The following is a 21,588-nucleotide window of genomic DNA, read 5'->3' on the forward strand; positions in this document are numbered from 1 at the left end:
CCCTTTAAGGCATAATTAAAATTTTATTTGCAATCTAAATCATAAGTCCAGCTGTTACCTTACTAAGGTACTTCCTCCTTTGGGCAACTCGAGCCCCGAGAGCCTCCACTTCAGTCTGGGCTTGTTCAACGAGCTCCTGCAGGCATCTCTTTTCACTTAGTCCCAGCCTGGAAGCCACAGCTTGAGCTTCCTTCACTGCCTGACCGAGCAGCTGCTGACGGGCCTCCAGCTCTACACATACGCTCAGGTGGTCGAACAGGAAACTCTGGGCCAGATCGGGGGGTGGGCTGGTTTTCAGGGCAGAGGTGAGGGCAGGCCGCTGCTCCTCCACCCACTCTCTGGCATCTCTCAGCTGATTTTCCACTCGGGCAAGATCCTCTAGCATCTGCGCAGAGTCCTGGATCTTCTGCTGAATCAGAGATTCCAGCTGTGCCCAGCGCTGCTCCAGATGACCCACCTGATGAAATACAATATTTCCGGAAAATGTCTCAATATTACTTCGACCGTGTGATCATATTAGCATATTGCTGGACATATTACATACAGTTATAGCAAAAAATAATGCCCTCACCTGTTGTTTGACCAGCTCCTTGTCTAGCAGGCTAAGTCGAGGCAGGATAGCTTGTCTCTGGTCCCTCAAGTCTTCCAGAGTTTCTCTTTGCTCCTCTAGGTCACTGGCGAGCTTCCTGAGTGCCTCTAGATGCTCACTTGTACTCTCTGTGTCAGCCCTAGTAACATATGTACATGAGTTAAGGGACATCAGGGATATAGTAATAAAAATGTAAACTTTTGTCTTTATTGAGGTAGAAAGACTAATAGAACTATGTTGTGTATTCATTTATATAGCTATTTCTGTATATACAGGTAGTACATAAGTGCATGTCATGCAGAGAATGACATTACAGCCTTGATAAAAACAAAAAAGTCTGATACCTAGCAAGGTAGTCCCATTCCCTGGATACTTGATGGAAAAGTTCCTCTACAGCAACAACACTCTCCTGATACTCTCCACTTCGCTGCATGTCCTCCCCCCGCAGGGCTTCCAGCTCTTCAGTCCGCTGGCCCAGGTCCATCCAGCTTTTCTTCAACCTCCTTATCTCCTCCAGGGCAGGAGAGACCTGTCCGTCCATCAACCTGCCGATGGCTTCATGCAGACGTGTTACCTCAGATTGTTTCTCCCTAATCTGCTGCAGGAACTCCTGGAAGAAAGATAAGAGTTGGTTTCTGGGATTACTCTGAGCAGCAACTCAAATTGTATGATTTTAGCTAAAAGAAAACTCTTTGAAAAATGTAAATGTAAAAATTTTTTTAAAAAGTAAAATCAAACCTGGGCCTTGTCCAGCTGGTTCTGTGCAATCTTAGGCTCCAGCTCTGCAGGTCTCCTGGTGAGGTTCTGAAGCTGCTGCTCTGTCTCTGTTAGCTGGGTCTCCAGATCTGCCTTCTGCTCCTCGATGTCTCTCCAGCTGTCGGCTACCTCTTCACAAAGCAGCATACGCTCCTCAATCTAGACACAAAAATAAAGTGCAGTCATTTCACGATGGGTGTATGAGCTATAAACATGCATGGTGAAACTTGTACTCTTTTGCTTAAAAGCTTCTTAAAGTGTACTGACCTGCAGTTTGACCTGTTGGATAGCTGCCGCGGTCTCCCTCACCCTCGGCTCAGACAGGTCACACGTGGAGCACACAAGCTGGAGGTAAGTGCCAGCCTGCTCCTGCAGAGCCCGCTCCTGCTTCACCTGTTTGTATACAGCTGTCTATTAGTTTTATTGATTTTACTGGTTGGGCATATTATATCCTCACTACATCCTCTCTCACTACAAAATTAGCATACATATATTTTATGTATGCTTACTTTATGTATGTATGGTTACTAACCTGCTGTAAAGCCTCCTCGAGGCTGAAAGAAGGATGTGTAGGAGGCTCTGGCTCTACTGACACAGAGTTCAACCACGTCTGGCACTGCTGCAGTGTGTCCTGCAGACTCACATGTCTCTGTAACTCATGATCCAGACTCTGATACACCTGTAATACAGAATAAGCTAAATATAAGTGCTCTTATTGACGCACCTCTGCATGGCAAACCATTTAAATGTTTTCTGTTTTACCAACAGTAGCAGAATAAACACATGCAAGAACACGGAGTGAAAATAATGAACTGTTGGTAGACGACACAGTGCTACAATGCTTTGAAGTCAAAACCTATGGCCAAACACAATGACAGATTAAACCCCAAATGATTAGGCAGTTTTTCATTGTTGTATTTAACAGGTGTTGAATGTGGAGGCGTCCATGCCTTCCAGGGGAGAGCGGAACAGCAAGGTCTGATTGACAGTGTTAATATGAGAACCCGAAAGAGAGGAATAACGGGGGGCAACTACTGGCAAAATGCCCAATGTATTTGGCAAAGGCTAGAAGGCTGGCATGGTGGCAAGTGGCAGGCAGGATATTAGAGCTGTGCTGCGCTGGGACACAGTTGGCAGCCATCGTAACACTTGAGGCGCAGTTGTAGAGAAGCCAGCAGTGTAGTGGTAAAGTGGGGCTGGATCACACAATGCCAGATTGGATGTGTGAGTGGTGGTAGAGGTAGTATCTTGGGAGGTGAGCTATGATGACAGAACAGAGACTGCCAAAATGACAGAGTGGGGCTGGATTATGGGGGCTCGCCAGATTCGCTGAATGGTGGTGTGTGATCATTTTTGGCTCAAGCATGAAAAAGTGGAGCTGACAGGGGATACACGAAGATTAATATGGCGAGATTGAGTTAGTGATTTTGGCCGGTGGGGTCTGTCCGCGTACGGCTGCTGTTGAGCTCCACTTTGGCAGCCCTAATTGGTTGTGCCCTCTACACTGGCAGTAAAGGGCTGTCTTAAGAGATGGGTTTAAGTGTCAGAATGATTTAGGATTAAGTTGCTATCTAAGCTGTTGGAATATTAACGGAACTGATATCTAAACCATGCGTTTCTGTGCATGCACGTCTCGTCCAAAGGACAGCCAAGAATTATTTCATAAATGTGTATTAACCATTTCACTGCTCCACAGACAGACTATCTGTCTTTCTCAGCTTCTCCAACTCCCTCCCTTCTCCTCCACGTTCCCTCCCTCCCTCCATCTCTCCATCTCCTCCTCCTCCTCACTCACTCTCTGCGCTGTGCTGCAGATGGCAGAGTAGCTGTCTCTGGTGCCTTGCTGGTGTGCCTGGACCTGCTGTCTCAGCCTGCTCTGCACACGGTCACTGCAGCCTTCCATCAGGTGGTCTCCTCGCTCTTTCAGGCCTGCCAAGCGATCCTCAAACCCTGCAATTTCCTCCATGATGGCCTGTGGAGGATAAAGTAACCGCGTAGGATTTTATGAGAGAATCTCCAGTGGAGATATAATAGCAGATGAGCTTGTGCATTTGTGATTTGAGCAGAGTGACCACAAAGAGCTATTAAACTGTCTGGATTAAATGATGACTAAATCCAACATCTGTTAAACATTTAGACTGAACCTACTAAAAGAAAACATTTTATTATTAATATATTACTTATAGTTTCATGTCCAAAGCAAAAGTCTGATATTTTTCCAGATTAACTGTCATAAAATTCACTATTATTGCTAAACCCAAACACCATGCCAATCACTTATGCCCAGCAAAATTAGGTCTGAGCAGTATATCGATGGGAGACACTGGGATGGCCAGACGTTCCTGATCCCCAAGGATCCCCAGAAGGGACCAGATGTGGAGGGGGAAGGCAACAGTGGTCCCAGTGGTAATTGGAGCACTAGGTGCAGTGATTCCCAAGCTAGGCAAGTGGCTTGAGCAGATCCCAGGAACAACGTCTGAGATCTCTGTCCAGAAGAGCGCAGTCCTAGGAATTTTTTTATTATGTAGATATATACATATATATATATATATATATATGTACCCATGTGTAAAAGAGGCATAAGTAAAATTTATTGAGAAGACAGTAACCCTGGCATCCTATATGCAACATTAAATTAAAGAAACAAAACCCTTTCAAATAATGATGACACTAACATCAAATAAAACAAACATCAAGTAGTAGTGCAGGCCACGAGGGATCATTTTTGTCCCCCAATTAAGGTGATTTGTCATTAAATACAACCAATACGGCCAAAAACAGCAAAAGTGAAATATTTTATTTGGGTACCTTGTGTCTGGCCAGCTGTTGAGTGGCTGCCTCCAGGCTGCCGCTAATACTGGGATCAGGGGTCACCATCCTGCTGGACATCTGCAGCAACCAACGCTCCACTTCCTGGAGTTCGTTGTGGTAAGCTTCCTGTTCCTTCACCTGGCCTTCCAAATTCTCCACATGAGCCTGGACCACACAGTTCACAGACAAACTATACTGATGACAATGCATATGCAACAGCTGGGCAGGAAAGCTTCTTTGACACCGAAACACAACAGCGTTTTGTTTTTTTTAAATCAGAAGCCAGTTTTACACAACTTTTTCAGAAACATCCACATGCATGTACATGCACTTAATTTATGTGCAGCTGATTCCAAAGTTGCTGCTCTGCCTGCATGGAAAGTACATTAGTTTGTCCTTTTCTTTCAAAAAGAACTACTGTCATCTGTGTACAGCTTCTCACCAAGGCAGTATTACAAAGTCCAGTGTAGTCCTTTTGTAGTTTGCTCATTTTATCTCGAATGGAGGGGTAGTGGACAGAGGAAAGTAGAGCGTCGCCCTTTTCCAGCACTGACTTGATGGCTCCATCATGGGACTGAACCATCTGCAACAGAGCCTAAAACACACAAACAGACAAGCTTTATCTTCAGTATCTTCCACACCATAGAGTATGTTATGTGGCGTTAGATGTTAAGCGTTTTTTAATCTAGTTTACTATTAATAGGGTCTACTTATTAATGCCAACCGCTGTTAAAGCGGCCCATAAGCATTTGTCATTATGACTCTGGAAAATGGTCAGCAGTTATTTAAAGCAAATCTACTTTTAAAGTTAATTTTCAGACATGCAAGGTCACTCATGTGGTTCATTATGCTAATATTAGTCTTGCTGAATTTGCCAAAGAGAAAAAAATCACATAGTGTAAAATTAATCCAGATGTCCTCCTCACTTTTTTTATACTATACCTTATACTTAGTCAGCTGTGCTCTGCGTTGATACAACTCAGCCTTGGGCTCCACTGGCGTACGAAGCAAAGCCTTGGTTTCCACCAGCCACTGGGCCTGAGCCTTGTACCGGTCCTGGAACTCCTTAGCCAGCAGTAATGCCCGCTCAAGGAAGCTGCGCTCCTGCCTGAGGCCTCCAGCTAACTCTTCCAGCTGGGAAAGACGCGCCTCTACTTCTCCTCCTAAACTTTCAGCTGCAGATTCATTCAGGAAGCCTGCCGCCTGTTCTGCTCGCTCCCTGAGTGATTTCAGGAAGCTGTGACCGTGCTGGAGCTCAGACTGGAGACTCTGGGAGAAAGAGAAAGCATGAATAGACCTCACCATGGGTCCTGCTACTGTGTTATCACCATTGCTTGTTACTAACTGACCTTCAGCCAAGGCAGTTTACACACTACTGAATGAAAGAAAAGAGTAAATCATCCTTCGCAATCATCCTCTTGGATAAAATAGATTTATATCATAGCTTCACTGACTTTGAGGCTGGCATTCAACACAAGATCACTGATTCCCTTGTCCTTCACCTCCAGTGCTGTCCCAGTCACCCAGACAAGCCTTGCAGTGCATTTGAAAAGCTTTGAACTCATTGGGTAGGCTGACACCTGCATGGTGCGATGTGGAGAGGACTGGGAGGTCATGTTGGGGAGAAACCACAGTGAATAATATGAAAGGAGGACCCAATTATAACAGGCCCTTAACAGGCACAAGTAGCTGCAGGGTTTCCAGGGCAACCATAACATGCCACACACACACACACTCACACCTCCACTCTATGGGATGCCATCTAGCTTTCATCATCAGTCTGTTATTGCTTGTGTAGAAAGTAGCCTCTCACTTCAGCAATCCCCAATCTCCAGCTACGGCTGTTGGTAATATAATATAACAAGAGCCGCGTCTGTCTGCACACGTCCATGCTTCCCGCTTAATGTGATGCTCCAGGCTCGCTCGTCACTCGAGTAATGGCGCTCCCCCTTTATGGCTTTAATGAGCGACACTGACTACATTTCAGTTTCATATAGTTCTCTGTGTTTACCAAGAGCTAAAAGAAGAAATCTGCAGTAATTGCAGTTACAGCACTTTAGATTTAGTGCTGAAAAACTCATTATCGCCTCTTCATCTCACACCTGATATCAGTTTTCCATCTTAGCAGCAGCAGCGGTTGTTTACATGTTGAATTAAAGTTGCAAGATTTTGTTCTTCCAGAATCTGAAATAATCATTGACTTCACTTAAGAGAATGGTCAGAATCTGTCTTTGCATCAAATAAGTTACCAGTGTAAGGCTTTAAACCTGCGTAGGCTCATATAATTTAATAATTCTACGGCTTCCATATAGCATAAGGCAGTACAGTCTTGAACAATGTATATCGGGTCTTAAAGACATCATGCCCTTTCTGCTGTAGCTGTCTTATAGCACGTCAACCCAATTATCCCAGTCAAGTTCCTTGTGCACCTGCTGTAACTGGTGATTCTGCATCAGTGCCTGGGCTCTTTTATCTACTGCACTGCATCTACTATGGATCTGCCAACCATGTTTAGCAATTACATTACCTACTAGAAGTGAAGGACATTACAAAAATGACCCTTTAAGCAGTTTAGCAGTCTCTGCCGTCAGTGCATGAAATGCAGCGAAACCACAGAACAGAAGGAGCATGTTCAATTCTGCATAGCTCGAAATTTTGTTCAAATTAATTAAGAAGCATATGTCAGTTTCTGTGCTATACTAAATGCATTCATTATTCCCAGTCATAAATATGGAATTAAAAAATGGGGCCATTTACCTTTACCTTTGGGGAAAAAACCCTGACTGTGTGCATCAGAAACCATCAGGGACTTTGGGAAGGATATGACCTTGAACATTTATGAAATGCGAGTGAAATTAAAAATTATGGAGGGAGGAGAAGGGGGGGGGTGCTTATTAACGAGAACCAACCCTTTTCTATTTTGCATTTTGCCTTGTTTACATGTTTGTACAAGGCAGTCATTTCAAAAGAAATCTTGTGAAAGAAAACTACAGAGACACTTGAGCTGAAGGGGACAAATTAAATTATATGTTACATTCTACATGATCACCATATGCACAATGAATTCACAGCACATTTCCAACTGAGGTAGTCCATCATTACTGTATGACTCACACTTTGACAGCATCAAATAAAGTCCAAATCCAACTAATGGCCCTTGACACAGCTATTGACTACTGGTCTTTGTGTCGATGCATAATCATCCCTGCTCACTGAACAGCCCTGTAGCTCTCACTGCAGGAGATGAGCAAGCGCTCGCGTGTTATATGCAGTGCTGGAAGGACACATGTGGTGGCAGCATGTCTTCAGTGCATACGCAGAGACAGAGCATCGATCCCAGACACGGATTACTGCAAAGACTGCACCAGATGATCTATTGTAAACATCTATGTTTGGTGTGCGGGTGTTTGTGTGTGTTAAGGCTGTTCTGGATGTGTGTGAAGAAGACAAAGAGAAATGAGATATAGCGATGGAGAAGTAAAAAAAATGCGTGAGGACTCATGGGTTTGCTGCAGCTTGTTAGTTAGTACTTTGGATGGGTTTTATGATATGAAACGAGTGTTTGAGGAGAGAAGTGTGTGTGTGTGTGTGTGTGTGTGTGTGTGTGTGTGTGTGTGTGTGTGTGTGTCTGTGTGTGTATTGAAGCAGTAAGGGCACTGCATCAATTACAGTGTCTGTGCCAGCAGGCTCCTGACACCGGCGCTTCTTCATCCTCTTACACACAGTGGGAGGTCTCTCCCTGCTACCACGCTTCCTCTAAAGCAGCACCCGCTTTGTCTTCATAAAGAGCCGATCGATACACACATTCTCACCCAATCCTCTACACACTCGATTTGAACTATGCCAGGCAAACTATAGTGGTGATTCTCTTTTTACAGTGTGTGCATTTCTGAGCAGGGCTACCTCCCTCTAAAGCCAATTTGATGAAATGAACATAAGAGAAAGTGCTGCAGTCATTTTCTCTCAGTTGAGAGCGCTGGTCAAATATTATACGAACAATGAACGCTTTTCAAGTTTTACAGGAAGTCTATGCATATTTTACCGGCCATTTTGCAGCTGCCAAAGAAAACTGCACAAAGGATTTGTTTGCTGGCTGGTGAAATTGGATTCATATGAGTTTGTGCTCAAATTCTTTGACATAAACAGTTCAGGGAGGTGCATTAGGTACACCGCTGCACCTTCTATCCAAATGCATCACTCTGGGTCTAAACCGTGGAGGTTTAGAAATGTAACAGTGAAACTAAATAAACATACCTCTAGTTTTTTCATCTTCTTCTCCATGGCCACCTGGTCTAGAGGTTCGGAAGTGTCAGTTAATGCTGTGAAGCTTTTCAGAGTCGAGCCAAGCCACTCGGTGAAGGACTTGCAAAGATTCTCGGCCTCTTCAATGCTCCTCAGCTCCTCTTGTAGCTGTTTGATGGTGTCCTGAAAGTAGATTAAATCAAAGGTCAGAAGAAAAAAGTTCTAGAAATGTTAAGTTTGGATTTTTAAGGAGGATAAATATCTTACTATGATACATAAAAGCTCTGTCTGCCTGAAAACTCTGTCTAGACGATCAGGAGATGAGCAACCAAACTTGGCACACACATATATCTGAAGCCCCTGAAGGGACTTATCGAAATCAGATACTATGATATCCATCATGTTGCCTAGCAATGGGCTAAAATTGCCAATTTTTTCCATTCATGCACCTATATTAAAGTATGTTTCTTCTTTTTTTTCTTTTTTTTACCACAGCATCTACCCTATATCCACAAAAGGTGAATTATGGATGGCTTTTAATTACCTGTTTTTCAGTCTTTATTGACCTAAAACCTTATGAAAGCATCCTATTGGAACATCTAATTTATATCCGAAAAAGTTGAATTATACATGGCAAACAACAGGCTAAAACCACCCATTTTCATCATATAAATGTCTTAAACCTCCCTTTCTTTCTAAACAACATTAGTCCTTCCCGGAAACATCAACTCGACTGCTGTAGATCAAATACAAATTGAGGATAAATGACAAAAAACAAACAAAAAGGATTTCGTGTTTCATATGTCAGAATTATTGGTGAGACTCTTCAAAGTTACATTATATTTCTTTGGGTCAAATCTAGAAAACACTGCCTGTATCCTTTCCTTTTGAAGGTGTGAGTTGTGCCCCAGCAGCAGTCTAACATTAGTCACCAAGGACCACAAGCTCTCTGATCAGCCATCAAAACAGAAAATATCCGTTTCCCCTCTACTCTTTCATCTGCTCAGTGTCAATAGCTTCACTACAAGGAGGAGTGGGTTTTTATGCTTTTGACGCATTATCCACTTGACTGATATTCTGAGTCGATAACACCGTGAGGATGGAGAGGGTTTCTTGCAGGTTTTGACACATTATTCACTCAACTTGCAAATCCTGTGGTGAGGAGCTCCAATTAGCTGATAGTGCTGAGTGCACACCTTTTCTGACTAGCCAGAGGTAACAGCTTCCCACCTCAAGCCCATATGGCCCACACTTCACACGGTATAATTACAGGCATCCACAGTTTGAGAGGGATGTTATGTGTTTGCATATGTGTGTAGGCATGACTGTAAAGTATATGCATATGTGAGACAATTTTAGCAGGAAAGGAAGGGTGTGGGCTGTACGGAGGTGGAGAAACAAAAGTGAGGGAGTAAAGGGGGACAAATACGCACACACACACACTCAGATGTGTTACTGAAGGTGTAAAAAAAATCAATGCAGTGCAGGCAAAGCTTTTCCACTCCTGGTGCAGGGTGTGAGATTGCTTTCTGTAGCGTTTAATTACAGCTTTAGCTCCAGACCAGCAGAGCCCCATTGATTTTCCTTAAGTCCCCCCCCTCAACCCAGAGGAGAAGACAAATAGAGAGGCTGGATCTGAGTATACAGAACAACCCCGGCAGGGGTAACACGGATAACTCTCAAAGCTACTTCAATGGGGTGTTACAGAAACAAAGTCAAAACTCTCTCAGGAGTAAATTCCACAGTGAGGGAGAACAATCATCTGTGAAAAACACACTGTGGGCAGAGATCCCAGAGGCAATGCATGAAAAATTCACATTTTCTAATATAGATGATTGAGATGGTAACACAAAAAATGTTTTAGCCTGCAGCCAGCTTGTTTTTAATTCTTTTTATTTATTAAACCCGCGATGACACCTAGGTCTTGTTTACACATTTATACATCAAGGCTGGCGGTGTAGGCAATAGGGTGGATCCAAACACGCAGGTAAGAAAATCTGGTGAAGCGTTTTAAAAAGCTGCGATGGCAATGGAGAATTAGAGGTAAGCAATATAACAGATACAGTCACCAGGCATGGTGGCTCTGAGAAAAGAGCAGCTGAAATTGAGTCTTTATGAATACTGAACAAAGAAGGAAAACAGGAACAGGTGAGAAATTTGTGATTTATACTCCTGCAGTGGTGTCCTTTGGCAATGCAGAGATGGATTCTTTATGCAGTCCTTCAAAAAACCAGAGCATAGCCCAATGGTAATGAAGCTATGTGTAGACAGAATGCTGATTGGTTCAAAATCTGCTTGAACAGGAAGGGCAGTGATAGCAGAGTTCACCAAAAACAGGAGGAACTGTGGAAATAAACATCTGAATAGAAGCACAGACAATGGCTGCTTCTGATGCTCAGTTTTAGTTCACTGTAAATAACTTCTTTGACTATTATGACTTCTGATTTCATGGCTACAAGGGCGACACTGAAGGAACAACTTTAGCACAAACATGAACAAAAGCAGTCCACATTGTAGTCCGCTGATTTTTCACACTGCCCTCAAGTGACAGCACACAGCTACAACATACTGATGTGGGTTGCAAAGCTCAGTGTAACACCTGCACGCTACAAAAGCAGTACCGTGCCGGGAGCTTAAGTGGTCGGGGTAAATCAGGTGAAACCGAGATGGAAGCAGAGTCTGTGAGGGGAGAAATGCAAGAACTGGCAAAGTGCGCCCAGAGGCAGAAATATAAATACACGCAGGAATGTAGGGCCTTTACATTACAATATAAAGCAGCTTGGGGGGACTTTTTTTGTGAAATGGTGTTAAATTAAAAAAAAAAAAACTGTGACATTACACTGTTCCTGAGTAGATTTGGAGCAACAGAGGAACAAATGGGTTAGCAACACTACAAACGCTGAAAACACCACAACAAACCTCGCATGTGGCTCACTGTTAAAAAGATAAAGGATCTCTAAAAATGCAAAGCACCATTAATTTAATATAAATGCAATATTATAGGAATTATTAAACTGCGGATAATCAAGAGCGCCAAACCTGTATGTTGAGCAGCAGGGAGTGGTATCGGGCAGTGAGCTGAGTGGCCGTAACACTGATACGACTGCTGATGTAAGTTTCCTCCAGAACCTCCTGGGCCAAAGATGAAAGTCCATCGACTTCACTCTGCCGTGTGAGCACTGCCTCCAGACACCCCTGATCACAAGGGACACAGAAATTTTATTATTTTAGTTACATACTGCCAAAACTATAGATGATTTATATGCCAGCAAAGTTCATTTAAAAGCCAGGTGCCAGAAAAGACATTACAAGCGAAATAATATAGGGCCTAGAAGGACAGAAGGCTGCGTGTGTGTGGGGACCAAAAATTGGAATTTTACTATACTTGTGGGGACCGACAGCCCTTACAGGGACCAAAATCCCAGTCCCCACAACTTTGAAGGCATTTTTGAGACTCAAAAATGGAGTTAGTGGACACTTAGTGTCAGGGTTGCAATTGGGTTATGGTCAGGTTTAGGGTAAGGGTTAGGTTTAGACATTCTTTTTTGATGGTTAGGGTAAGTGGCTAGGGAAAGCATTGGGTCAACTAGATGTCCCCACAAGATATGAATCATGTGTGTGTGTGTGTAGGTGTGTGTGTGTGTAAATGCAAGGAAGGAAAATACCGAGACTCTCTGGCATCCTGATAGTGGCAGGAAGCATGCTCCAGAGGGAGGAGACCAAGTATGGGAAATACTGCTGTTTTATTTGAAACATGACAAAGTGATGCGCTGTAGTACAAAGTGACACAATGCTTCACAGCTTACAGCATGTGTGGCTGTGTTTTTAGGTTAGTTTGCTTCTACTGTGTCCTGAAATCTAAATTAAGAAACTGTGAGCTTGATATTCTTCTGTTTGGTTTTCAGTATAACCAGAAGGTAACTCTGACTGAAGTGACCAGTGAAATAAAAAAAAACATTTGTTGAAATATTATTAAACTATGGTATTCCCTATGGTGGCTGGGATGGGCTCCAGCCCCTCCAGCGACCCTGAATTGGATTAGCAGAAGAAAATAGATGGATGGGTATTGCTAAACAATTTCCTGGCTGGGGGAAGTAGCTTCCTGCAGTCTCTACATCCTGGCCCCCAAAAAGAAATTCTTCTAATAAGACAGTATGTTGTTCCCTTTTGAGCTTTACAGTGTTGACAGTTGCATGAAATATCACGGGCCTGTATCTTATATGGACTGCAACAATCAGGCCTCTTTCTCACCTGGAGTTTCTTCAGCTGAATCTGCTTGGTGGTTGCGTCTGACCTCCAATTACTTCTGATATTAGCTACCCTCTCCATCTCCTCCAGCCACTGTGCCAGGCTCAGGAATTTATGTCCCATCTGCCTCAGTCGGGTCAGCATTGAGTGCAGCTGGCCTTGAGTCTCCTCTAGGCGGCTCTGATAGGCCGCCCACTCTCGCTGAGCAGTGTCCAGGGCTCGGTCCTCGATCTGAGGTATACCCCAGGGGATTACTCTCTCTCTGCTGGTGAGCACAGCGGAGAGTAAGGCTTGGCCATTTGAACAGTGCTCCTGTAGGTTCTGTGAAGAAAATGAAGAGTCAAGAACAAAGTAAATACTGGAGGTCACTGAAGACTTTAAAGATTTAGAAAGGGTTAGGTGTTAGGTGCTTTACTTTTGAAAAATACGACTATGCGTAGGAAGGGTTAAAAGTTTGCAGCTATTCTCTTCTCTGATCATAACCATATAGAGTGGACATAAAACTCCACGGTGTTTCTACCTGTAGCTGCTGCAGTGTATTCTCAAGTGTATCCACGTTTCCCTCTGGATGGGACAATGACGCCAGAGAGGCCTGCTCCTTCTCCAACCAGTCCTCAAACACATGTAACCCCCTTTGATACTCCTGATGCACCAGCACCAGCTCCTTGGCCTTGCTGACTGCATTCTGCAAAATATAAAAGAGGTAACAAGATGCAAACATTAATGGATGAAAGCATTTCATTCATTCAGTATTATAGGGACATTTGAAATTTGAATAACGTAAAATTAAGAGTTGGAGAGATTAAAGTAATGTCTATCAATTAAAATGCTTTCTGATTACAGACATGAAGCTCAAAGAGAAATATGTGTAATGATTTTACAATAATTATTAGGCAAGTCACTAAAATTTTCAACAAGTTCATGCCCTTCAGTATTTTGGGGAATATAATTAAGATTTCTGAAAAAGCATGAAGCAAGCTTTTAAAGAAATACACTCAAACTATTTGGTTATTATTCAAATGCCTGCAGAGGAAAAAATGAAGCCGTATGTTCTGGGTAAGCACCTTAGCTTTTTCTTTGAGGGAGTTGAATCTACACTGCAGCTGCTGCACCTCCTGCTGTGTCGTGTAGTGTTCAGCCATATTGGAACCCTTTGTGGCAATGGTCTCCAGAGGACTGCTGTGACTCAGTACTTCCTCATAGAGAAGCTGGGAAGAAAGGAGAACCCATAGATCATTGCAACCGGGACGCTCTGAGGTATAAATGTAACTGCATGAATCTAAAGCGGATAAATGGCTAAAATTTTAATTAAATTAAAATTACAGTCAGGCTAATCTAAATACAGAGTTTGGATAGTCTACAGTGGCATTTGATACCTTGGTCTTTCCCAGGTTAGCAGTCTTGTCTCTCATCTCAGAGTACTGTCTGTCTGAGCAGCTAAGCGTCTCTTCAACCCGATCCATCCACTGCATAAACTGACCCACGTCCTCTTGATAGCTGGTCCACTGCGATAGAGCACCTTCCAGCTGACTGTGACAATAATATAAGGCAAAGTTAGCACAGAGGGAACAAACAAGATTCTGAAAAGCTAAATCTAATAATCCCTTTAACCTTTCAACTAGCAGAAATCCATCAAGGGAAACTAGGCAGTTCCCAGTCCCATTTATCAAAGACTGACAGATTAATTGCCCCATGCTCACCTTTTACACTGGATTGAGGCAGACAGCAGTGAGTCCCACGAGTCTTTGAGGTCTTGGATCTGTTTGCGAATCACCGGGACTCCCTCAGCTGAAGTGTTCCTCTGGACTGCCTCTCCCCGCGTCAGGAGCATTTTTAGCTGGATCTCCCTCTCCTGACGGGCAGTTAGTAAGGCCTACAGATAGCGGTGAACACACAGACAGAAAATAACTCTCTAAAGGGTAAAATGCATCTCTCCCTGTTTCTTTCTAAACCATTAAAATAGATGCAACATATCTACAGATAAAACTTGTGTCAAGTCAGAAATCTGCAGTTGCATGGTTTGTAAAATAAGCCTGTTTGCTGGTAATTTGGCATCTTGTGTGCAACCTACAGGGGACCACAGCAATCTGTACAGCTCTTTGCAACAAATTTTATCAAGCAACAGCAACCACACGCCAACTTACTGGGGAATGCTCATTTTTGTTCCTAGCAACCAGCAAAGAAAAATATTGCTAGCAAAATGTGCATCAATGGACTTTTTGTGTATCCCTTTAAAGAACTCCATCCATGTCTTCCTTCCTTACTTCAAGCTGTAACATCCGGTCCTCCAACAAGCCCTTGTCTGTAGTGGTGGAGATGCAGGTGTTGAGGACCCGCTGAGCCTCACACACCCAGTCCTGGAGCTCTTTCAGTCCTTCAGAGAAAAGGCGGTGTTCCCCTACAATTCGCTCAATCCTGGATGCCTTGTCCTGTTAGATATTAAAGTACAGTAATGTGAATATACTCCTCAAGTCTTTCCTTACCAAAGAGTTTAAAATTACACGCGTTTCCAGTGAACAACAACAGTTTCTTCATATTTTTCTGTGTTTGTGTTTGAAATTACAGCCTTGTTTTCCCAGATAGACATCTCTAGAGACTCTCCCACCCACATGTTATAGCGCAAGAAAAAAAAAACGCATTGTGTTTTCAGTCATCACTCATACATCTGCAACATCTGTGGATCTGCAAAGCGCAGAAAGTAAAAGCTTCAATAACTGGTGGCAATTTTTGAAGTGTTTTCGTTCCTGTTTCCACGTCTAGGAGGGAAGAGGACCTAAAAATAGCACTTCACTGGCTGGCCAGCAAAGTAAATAAATCCCATTCATCATGGCCGGGGTACTCTCATTGTCCCGAGGTAAGAGAATGGTGCTCCGCGGTCAGCGTAATATTTTGTTCTGTGATGTATCAAATTAATCATACGAGTGCGACCACTCTAATGAGAGCTCCACAAAGGTCAGCTTCTCAAGCAGTGACACATTTCAGCTGTGACATTTCAGAAGTGCTTTAGTGGATAAAGGTACGCTGCACAGTCTTGGCCCTTTTATGCTGATGAGGCTGCAAGCACAAGGGCGTTTTAGAGGTAAGAGAGATTACTGAGCTCAGGTAAATTACTCTGGGAACCAGGTCTTCCCTTAGAGACATGACTAATGTGCAAGGGGGCAGCAGTCCATGACACGGCCGATCATACAAGAAAACAGCGAACACCACAGCTGGACAGAAAGCTCTTCAGTGTTTATCAAGAGCACATGGGTTAAGGCACATTTCAGCACACTGCAGCAGTCTGTGATAGAAGCAGAGCATAAAGAGAGGAAAGGCAGGGAATAAGGTTACAAGGCGTGAGCGGTGTTACCTTGGTTAAGTTGCTGAGGGCTAGGTATTGTGCTGACAGCTGAGATACTCTGTGGACGAAGCCCTTTCCGGCTGCTTGTCCCTCCCAGAGTCGATGAGCTCTTTCCCTCAGCCTGCCCAGCTCTACCTCCTGACACGCCATCTCCTCCAGCACACACTAAGCCGGTGTGAAGCAGGCGAATGGTGGAAAAACAGAGACGGAGCAATAGGATGTTGGTGAATGCGGGGTACAGAAAAAAAAGCGATGGGTTGGAAAGTATGGTTGTGTGTGAGCACCATTAGAGGTGAAAATGAAACAACAGAAAACATAACATTTTTCATGACAGCGGAGACAGGAGGCGCGAGAAGCGCAGAGGAGGAGGGATACGGGATTAACATGTCACAAGTACACACAAGAGCACATCAAAATACATGGATAAAAACAGAGGAACACGAGCATCAGCAGTATTTCTCCTGATGTTCACTTTTACATATAAACGCTGTTATTCGGTTAGACACCACAGCAAAGAAAAGGCACAGGAGACACGGCTGATAACGTAATCCAAAGACGGGTTGTATACATGTTAAAGGGTAAGGAGGATTTTCCCTACATGAGTTCAGAGACTGAAGCCTGCGTGTTGTATTGTACTTCAGGTGCTGTGGGAAGAAATGTAATTACTTGCAGGGCCCAGACAAAAGGCAATGACGAGAAGTGCTACAGCGGGGGACAGAATAAATATAAAAATAGCAACAATGATAAGAGCAGAGCTTTGAGATGGGTTTGATATATTTTTTTTTCCTTTGTCAGTTTTATCTTTTTTAACGCTTCATGCCTGTCTTCCTTTTTTGTCTCTGCCAGACGTGGCAGAGGCTGTTATCGCATCCTGAAAAAGGCCTTTTAGCCACGCAGTGCTTCAGCTTTGACAGAAGGAGAATTAATTAGATTTCTGGACTTTTCTTCTGACTATTGTGTCAAGACGCAGCTCTATTTTGATCCAGTGGTGCTCGAAAAATGTAATTAGGTCCTTCTCTTCTCCCCAGTGAATTGAAATTGTACTTCAGGGATCCATATCTGATGGAGAGCTGACTATTTAGTATCCTTGGAAAATCTACTTAATATTCAATTTGCGGTGTAATGACAAGGTTTATTTGAGTGAAGAGAGGAAATTAGAAAACATCAGTGAGAGCAGCTGAGAAGAGAAATGTAAAAGGGGCAGCCTCACTAACGTAATGCAATTTAACAGTAAATGGACCCTACAGTATTGATTAAAATGTCCTGATGTACTGCTACAGGAGTGGACTAACAGATTGACCCTTCATCAGCCACAATAACCGCAGAAGTAATGTCATTCTAAGAGGACTGTAATGTCCAGGGAGAATCATGAGCACCACTATGGCCTTCACAGTACCTGTAGTTTGCTGAGCTCCTGCTTCTTGGCTGGAAGGTCATGTAGGCGAGCACTGCTCTCCTGAACTCTGACCTCTGTGCTGTTCAGCCATTCCTGCAGAGGCTCAGCACTGGCCTCAAACTCTGTCATCTGGGCCTGCAGGTTCTGCAAATGTGAAGCAACTTGTTAAATACACCTTTTGAGGTTCTGAATTTGCACAAACTGTACAAATATCAGAGAAAGTGAGCATTCTGATAAAAAAATGAAACTACTGATTGCTTGCTTTCTTGTACATTAAATACACATTGATGTAATTTTTCAAGCCATCTGCTAAGCACGGAAAACAATGCACCAACCTTGAGAGCATCTTCTCTCATTTGCAGGTTATTCATCAGGCTCTTCCAGTCTTCTCTCGCATTTGCCACCTTGGCCTTGATTCCCTCCACCCTGTCTTTGGACACTACAGCCATCAGCAGCTCCCCACTGGCTCCTACTGTACTAAGCCTGGCCTGGCCATTCTCCCTGTCACTCAAGAACTCCTAAGGGGATACAGTATACAGACAAAGACAAAGGAGCAGTGACTATTTAACTGAAGCATGCACACAAAGGGAGAAGGGTGTGAAAGGAGGGGGAAAAAGACTGAATGACAATCCCAAACTTCTTCTTTTTTTGCCTTTTGCTTCTGCTGCAGTGCCTGATGGGTAACAAAGCCATTCTCTACATTGTCAACAAATTTTCTCTCAAGGTCCCAGAATGTGACCTTACATTGTGAAAAGCGGTAATTACATTAGATGAAGTCATTACTAATTCTACATGCATATGAAGAAGTGGCCTGACCCACAGACGCAATAACAGATAAGGGAAGTCAATGAGCCTGAAATGTGTCTGCTTTTTTTTTTTTTTTTCTTTTTTACAAAGCGCCTTCATACACACCCACCGGCAATGTACACACACATATTAGGATAAACACGCATATGCAGGATGCACACACACAGACACCCCTCCCTCTGAGCTGAGCCGATGACAGTAGCGCAGCAGGGACCACTCCACCATCTGTGCAGTCAGCACATCACTAACACACACTATCTAGCTTCACACACACACACACACACACACTTGGTAAAGTAAAAGGCACACACGAGAAAAGAAAGTCTGGGTCTCTCACCGTCTCGCTCTCTGTGTTCTACATTCATTTACTTGCTCGCTCTTTTTCTTTTCCACATTTGCTGTCTTTCTCACCCTGCCAGTGTAACTGTATACCACCAATTAAGCATGACACAGTGGATGCCCCAGCCCCTCCCACGCTAGCCCTCCTGGAGGTCAGCCATGTGGAAACATTGTTCCACATTCCTCACCAAGTCAATAATAAATAAAACATGATTGCCTCTCTCCCCTCCGATAGTCAGAAAGTATGAAAATCCCTCTCATCCAAAAAACTAGAAACTTCTAAAAGAGCAGACTTTGCTAAACCCCTGCAGAGGATTTCCAGCAAATTATTTTGTCAAATAACCACACGCTGCTTTGCCATTTTGAACTCACACTCCCTGACCACCTAACTGTTGATTCACTGCTTCGTCGATCATCTAAGAGCTACAAAATATGGTCTGAGAATGCAGAGTTTAGAAATAATAACGCATTGCTTGATAGTAATGCGGTGCATGGATGTGGGGACGTCCACCTTCACAGACAAGCAGCTGACTATTAGCCAGAGCCCTGCGGTGCTCTGAAGAGGCTGCCAGACCTGCCAGAATCTCAGAGACTTCTCAGAAAGACAGACACACAGATATTTTGAAGAGAAAGGCAGAGAGACCCCGCTGTGGAGCTTTCTCTTATCCCTTTTGGCTATGAGCCCATTTCTAGCTTATCCAGGCTACTGCAGGTCCCATCACTCCAACAAGCCCACCAGCAGACACTCAACAGTGGGCATGTTCACACACGCTTCCCTTTGAGCAAACATCCAATGAAAGAGGATTGATTGTTTAACTACTACATCTTTTGCTTTTCTTTGTAGTACCATATTGTTGCTTAGCCTGCCTCTATGGAAAGAAAATAAAAAGCGAGAACCGGTCTGTAATTAGCAGGAGTGGATTTAAGTGGACTCAAACTGATGCAAGGTTGCAGCTTCTCAAGGAGCAGACAAATGGCTTTTATGACAAGAAGCTTGTTAATATCATCACCCTGAGAGGCAGGAAAAGTCTGGTTTATGTAAGTGAATAAATGACACTCCCTACCTCCGCTATCAACAGACACTCACAGAAGCAATCTGCCTGTAGAAAAAATATCATACGGCTACACTGGCTGGCAGGTCTGAGACATCAATATGAATGAGCACAAAACAAGTTATTGAAAATGTTATTTCTCGAAAGACTTGACTACAGTAATATTTAGTTACGTTTCCATCCCCAAAAATTGCTTTATATGCTGGTATTACTTCAGTCTGCCCTGGAATAATATGACAAAAATGTGATTAAATCTGTGATTAATTCCTGCATCAGGTAAGTCTGTCCTGGAAAAACTCCAGTGCAAAGAAGATGATGAACTTTAATTTTACTACAGTTATATGCCCCCTTAAAACACACACGCACACACACAGGAAGAAGCTGTAAATAAGGGTTTTGCAAAATATATCCCTTACCTGAATCCTCTGCAAAGCAGAGGAGGCCTCTGTGACAGTCTGCGGCACATCAAAGCATTTGGCAGTGCTGATTTTGGCATTGACCAGCCACTGCTGGAAGTCTCTAAGGGCTGCACGAAACCTTTGCTCCAACAAGCGCTCCTTATTTTGACATTCCCTGGATGCACGAAGACTCAGACTGCAGGAAAGAAGAAGAAAAGAAAGGAAACGCCTCATTTAAGTTGTTGTTCATGTGTTGAAATCTCCCGCGAGAAATGAACAAAGAAAGAACGAAGCTACAAACAGAGGAAGTGTTTACTGCCCACGTGTCCATCAAAACAAAGGAGACACGTGCTGATGCTCTGATACTGTCCAGACTGTACTCACGTCATGGAGGATGAGCCAGGGATGAGAAATGGGCAGGTGGAGAAATGGCAAAGTGGGTGAAGTGGAAGGAATGAGCGCTGGGGCAAAGAGGGAGAGTGGGGGGATGGTGCTAAGGGGCACCGTGTGGGAGGGGGGTTGAGAGGCAACATATGACTGGGGCAAGAGTTCACAGGGGTGACAAGATGGAGGGAACGAGGCATGACAGCTTGATGCTATAGGAAAGAGATGAGATGGAGGAGATAGGTGAGGAAGCAGTTACAGAAGGCTTGACAGAATATCAAAGGTACACTTTCAAATTTGGATTTTAGGAATTTTTCTGCTATTAATATATTAACCACAAGGTACAGCAGGTAGGTAACTGAAGCATAATAAAATCACTTGTTGAATGAGACTGATATTTGAAGCTTTAAAGGATAGCTAAAAACACAAGAAACCATAATAATCTAAAGGGATGCACAAACAGAACACACAAAATGAAAATGTCAGTGAAATTTGATGACAACTCCCAACTTTACGGAGCGTGATAATAAATTTACGTCAGCTCAGGAGGTAGATTGGGTCGTCTACTAACTGGAAGGTTGTTGGTTTGATCCCTAGTCCCTATATTGATTGTGCTTAAGTGTCCATGGGCAAGATACTGAACCCCAAAATTTCTCCCAATGCATCGACTGCAGTCTAAGTGTGTGCATGATAGTCAGAAAGCACTTAAGGGTACAAAATAAAGACCTTTATGAATGTGTGAATGAGCCTTGGTGTGTTGATTTAGAGTAGAAAAGACCCAGCAGCAAAAGTACCAGCCCAGTGGGAGCGAAGGATGTTGTTGATTGGCATATGAGGGGGTGGGAGACCAGCTGTCGGCTACAAAATGATGGGCGATGAGTTTTTTTTTTTTTCTTAATTTGTTGATGGTGCTTTGAGTCAGTCATGAGACCAACAATCAGTAATGTGTTTTTATAATCAGACACAATTCAGCTATTAGGCTATTTAAAAGTATAAAATGGCAACAACAAAAAATTTATTTCAGATTCAAATCTCCAGCATGACGCGCTAAACAACCCACCATCTTCTTGACCTCCATACTCCTTCACACACTTCTGCTCAATGCTCCCTGGCACTAAATTTACATAACCAAATTGTGAGATGTGTTATCACCAACATGGATACAAGTTCATATATGGATAAGCTATATGACCAACCAGCAGAATTATTTTCTTTCAACTCTGAGG

General features: G+C 43.4%; 1 protein-coding gene across 1 annotated transcript in view; it reads right to left on the minus strand.

The window, feature by feature from the left end:
* The window catches only part of syne1a (spectrin repeat containing, nuclear envelope 1a), a 119,959-nt gene that overhangs the window by 47,595 nt on the left and 50,776 nt on the right, over positions 1–21,588 (minus strand). The window contains 22 exon segments of the mRNA XM_025898569.1: positions 59–457; positions 572–728; positions 934–1,199; positions 1,328–1,504; positions 1,613–1,738; positions 1,878–2,024; positions 3,141–3,317; positions 4,154–4,321; positions 4,599–4,751; positions 5,099–5,425; positions 8,411–8,581; positions 11,438–11,593; positions 12,650–12,967; positions 13,167–13,331; positions 13,711–13,854; positions 14,023–14,176; positions 14,347–14,519; positions 14,911–15,075; positions 15,996–16,151; positions 17,383–17,526; positions 17,718–17,900; positions 19,997–20,174. Of these exon segments, the coding sequence (XP_025754354.1) occupies positions 59–457; positions 572–728; positions 934–1,199; positions 1,328–1,504; positions 1,613–1,738; positions 1,878–2,024; positions 3,141–3,317; positions 4,154–4,321; positions 4,599–4,751; positions 5,099–5,425; positions 8,411–8,581; positions 11,438–11,593; positions 12,650–12,967; positions 13,167–13,331; positions 13,711–13,854; positions 14,023–14,176; positions 14,347–14,519; positions 14,911–15,075; positions 15,996–16,151; positions 17,383–17,526; positions 17,718–17,900; positions 19,997–20,174 (4,204 nt within the window).

The sequence above is a fragment of the Oreochromis niloticus genome, linkage group LG15 (assembly GCF_001858045.2).
Source record: "Oreochromis niloticus isolate F11D_XX linkage group LG15, O_niloticus_UMD_NMBU, whole genome shotgun sequence".
Lineage (NCBI taxonomy): Eukaryota > Metazoa > Chordata > Actinopteri > Cichliformes > Cichlidae > Oreochromis > Oreochromis niloticus.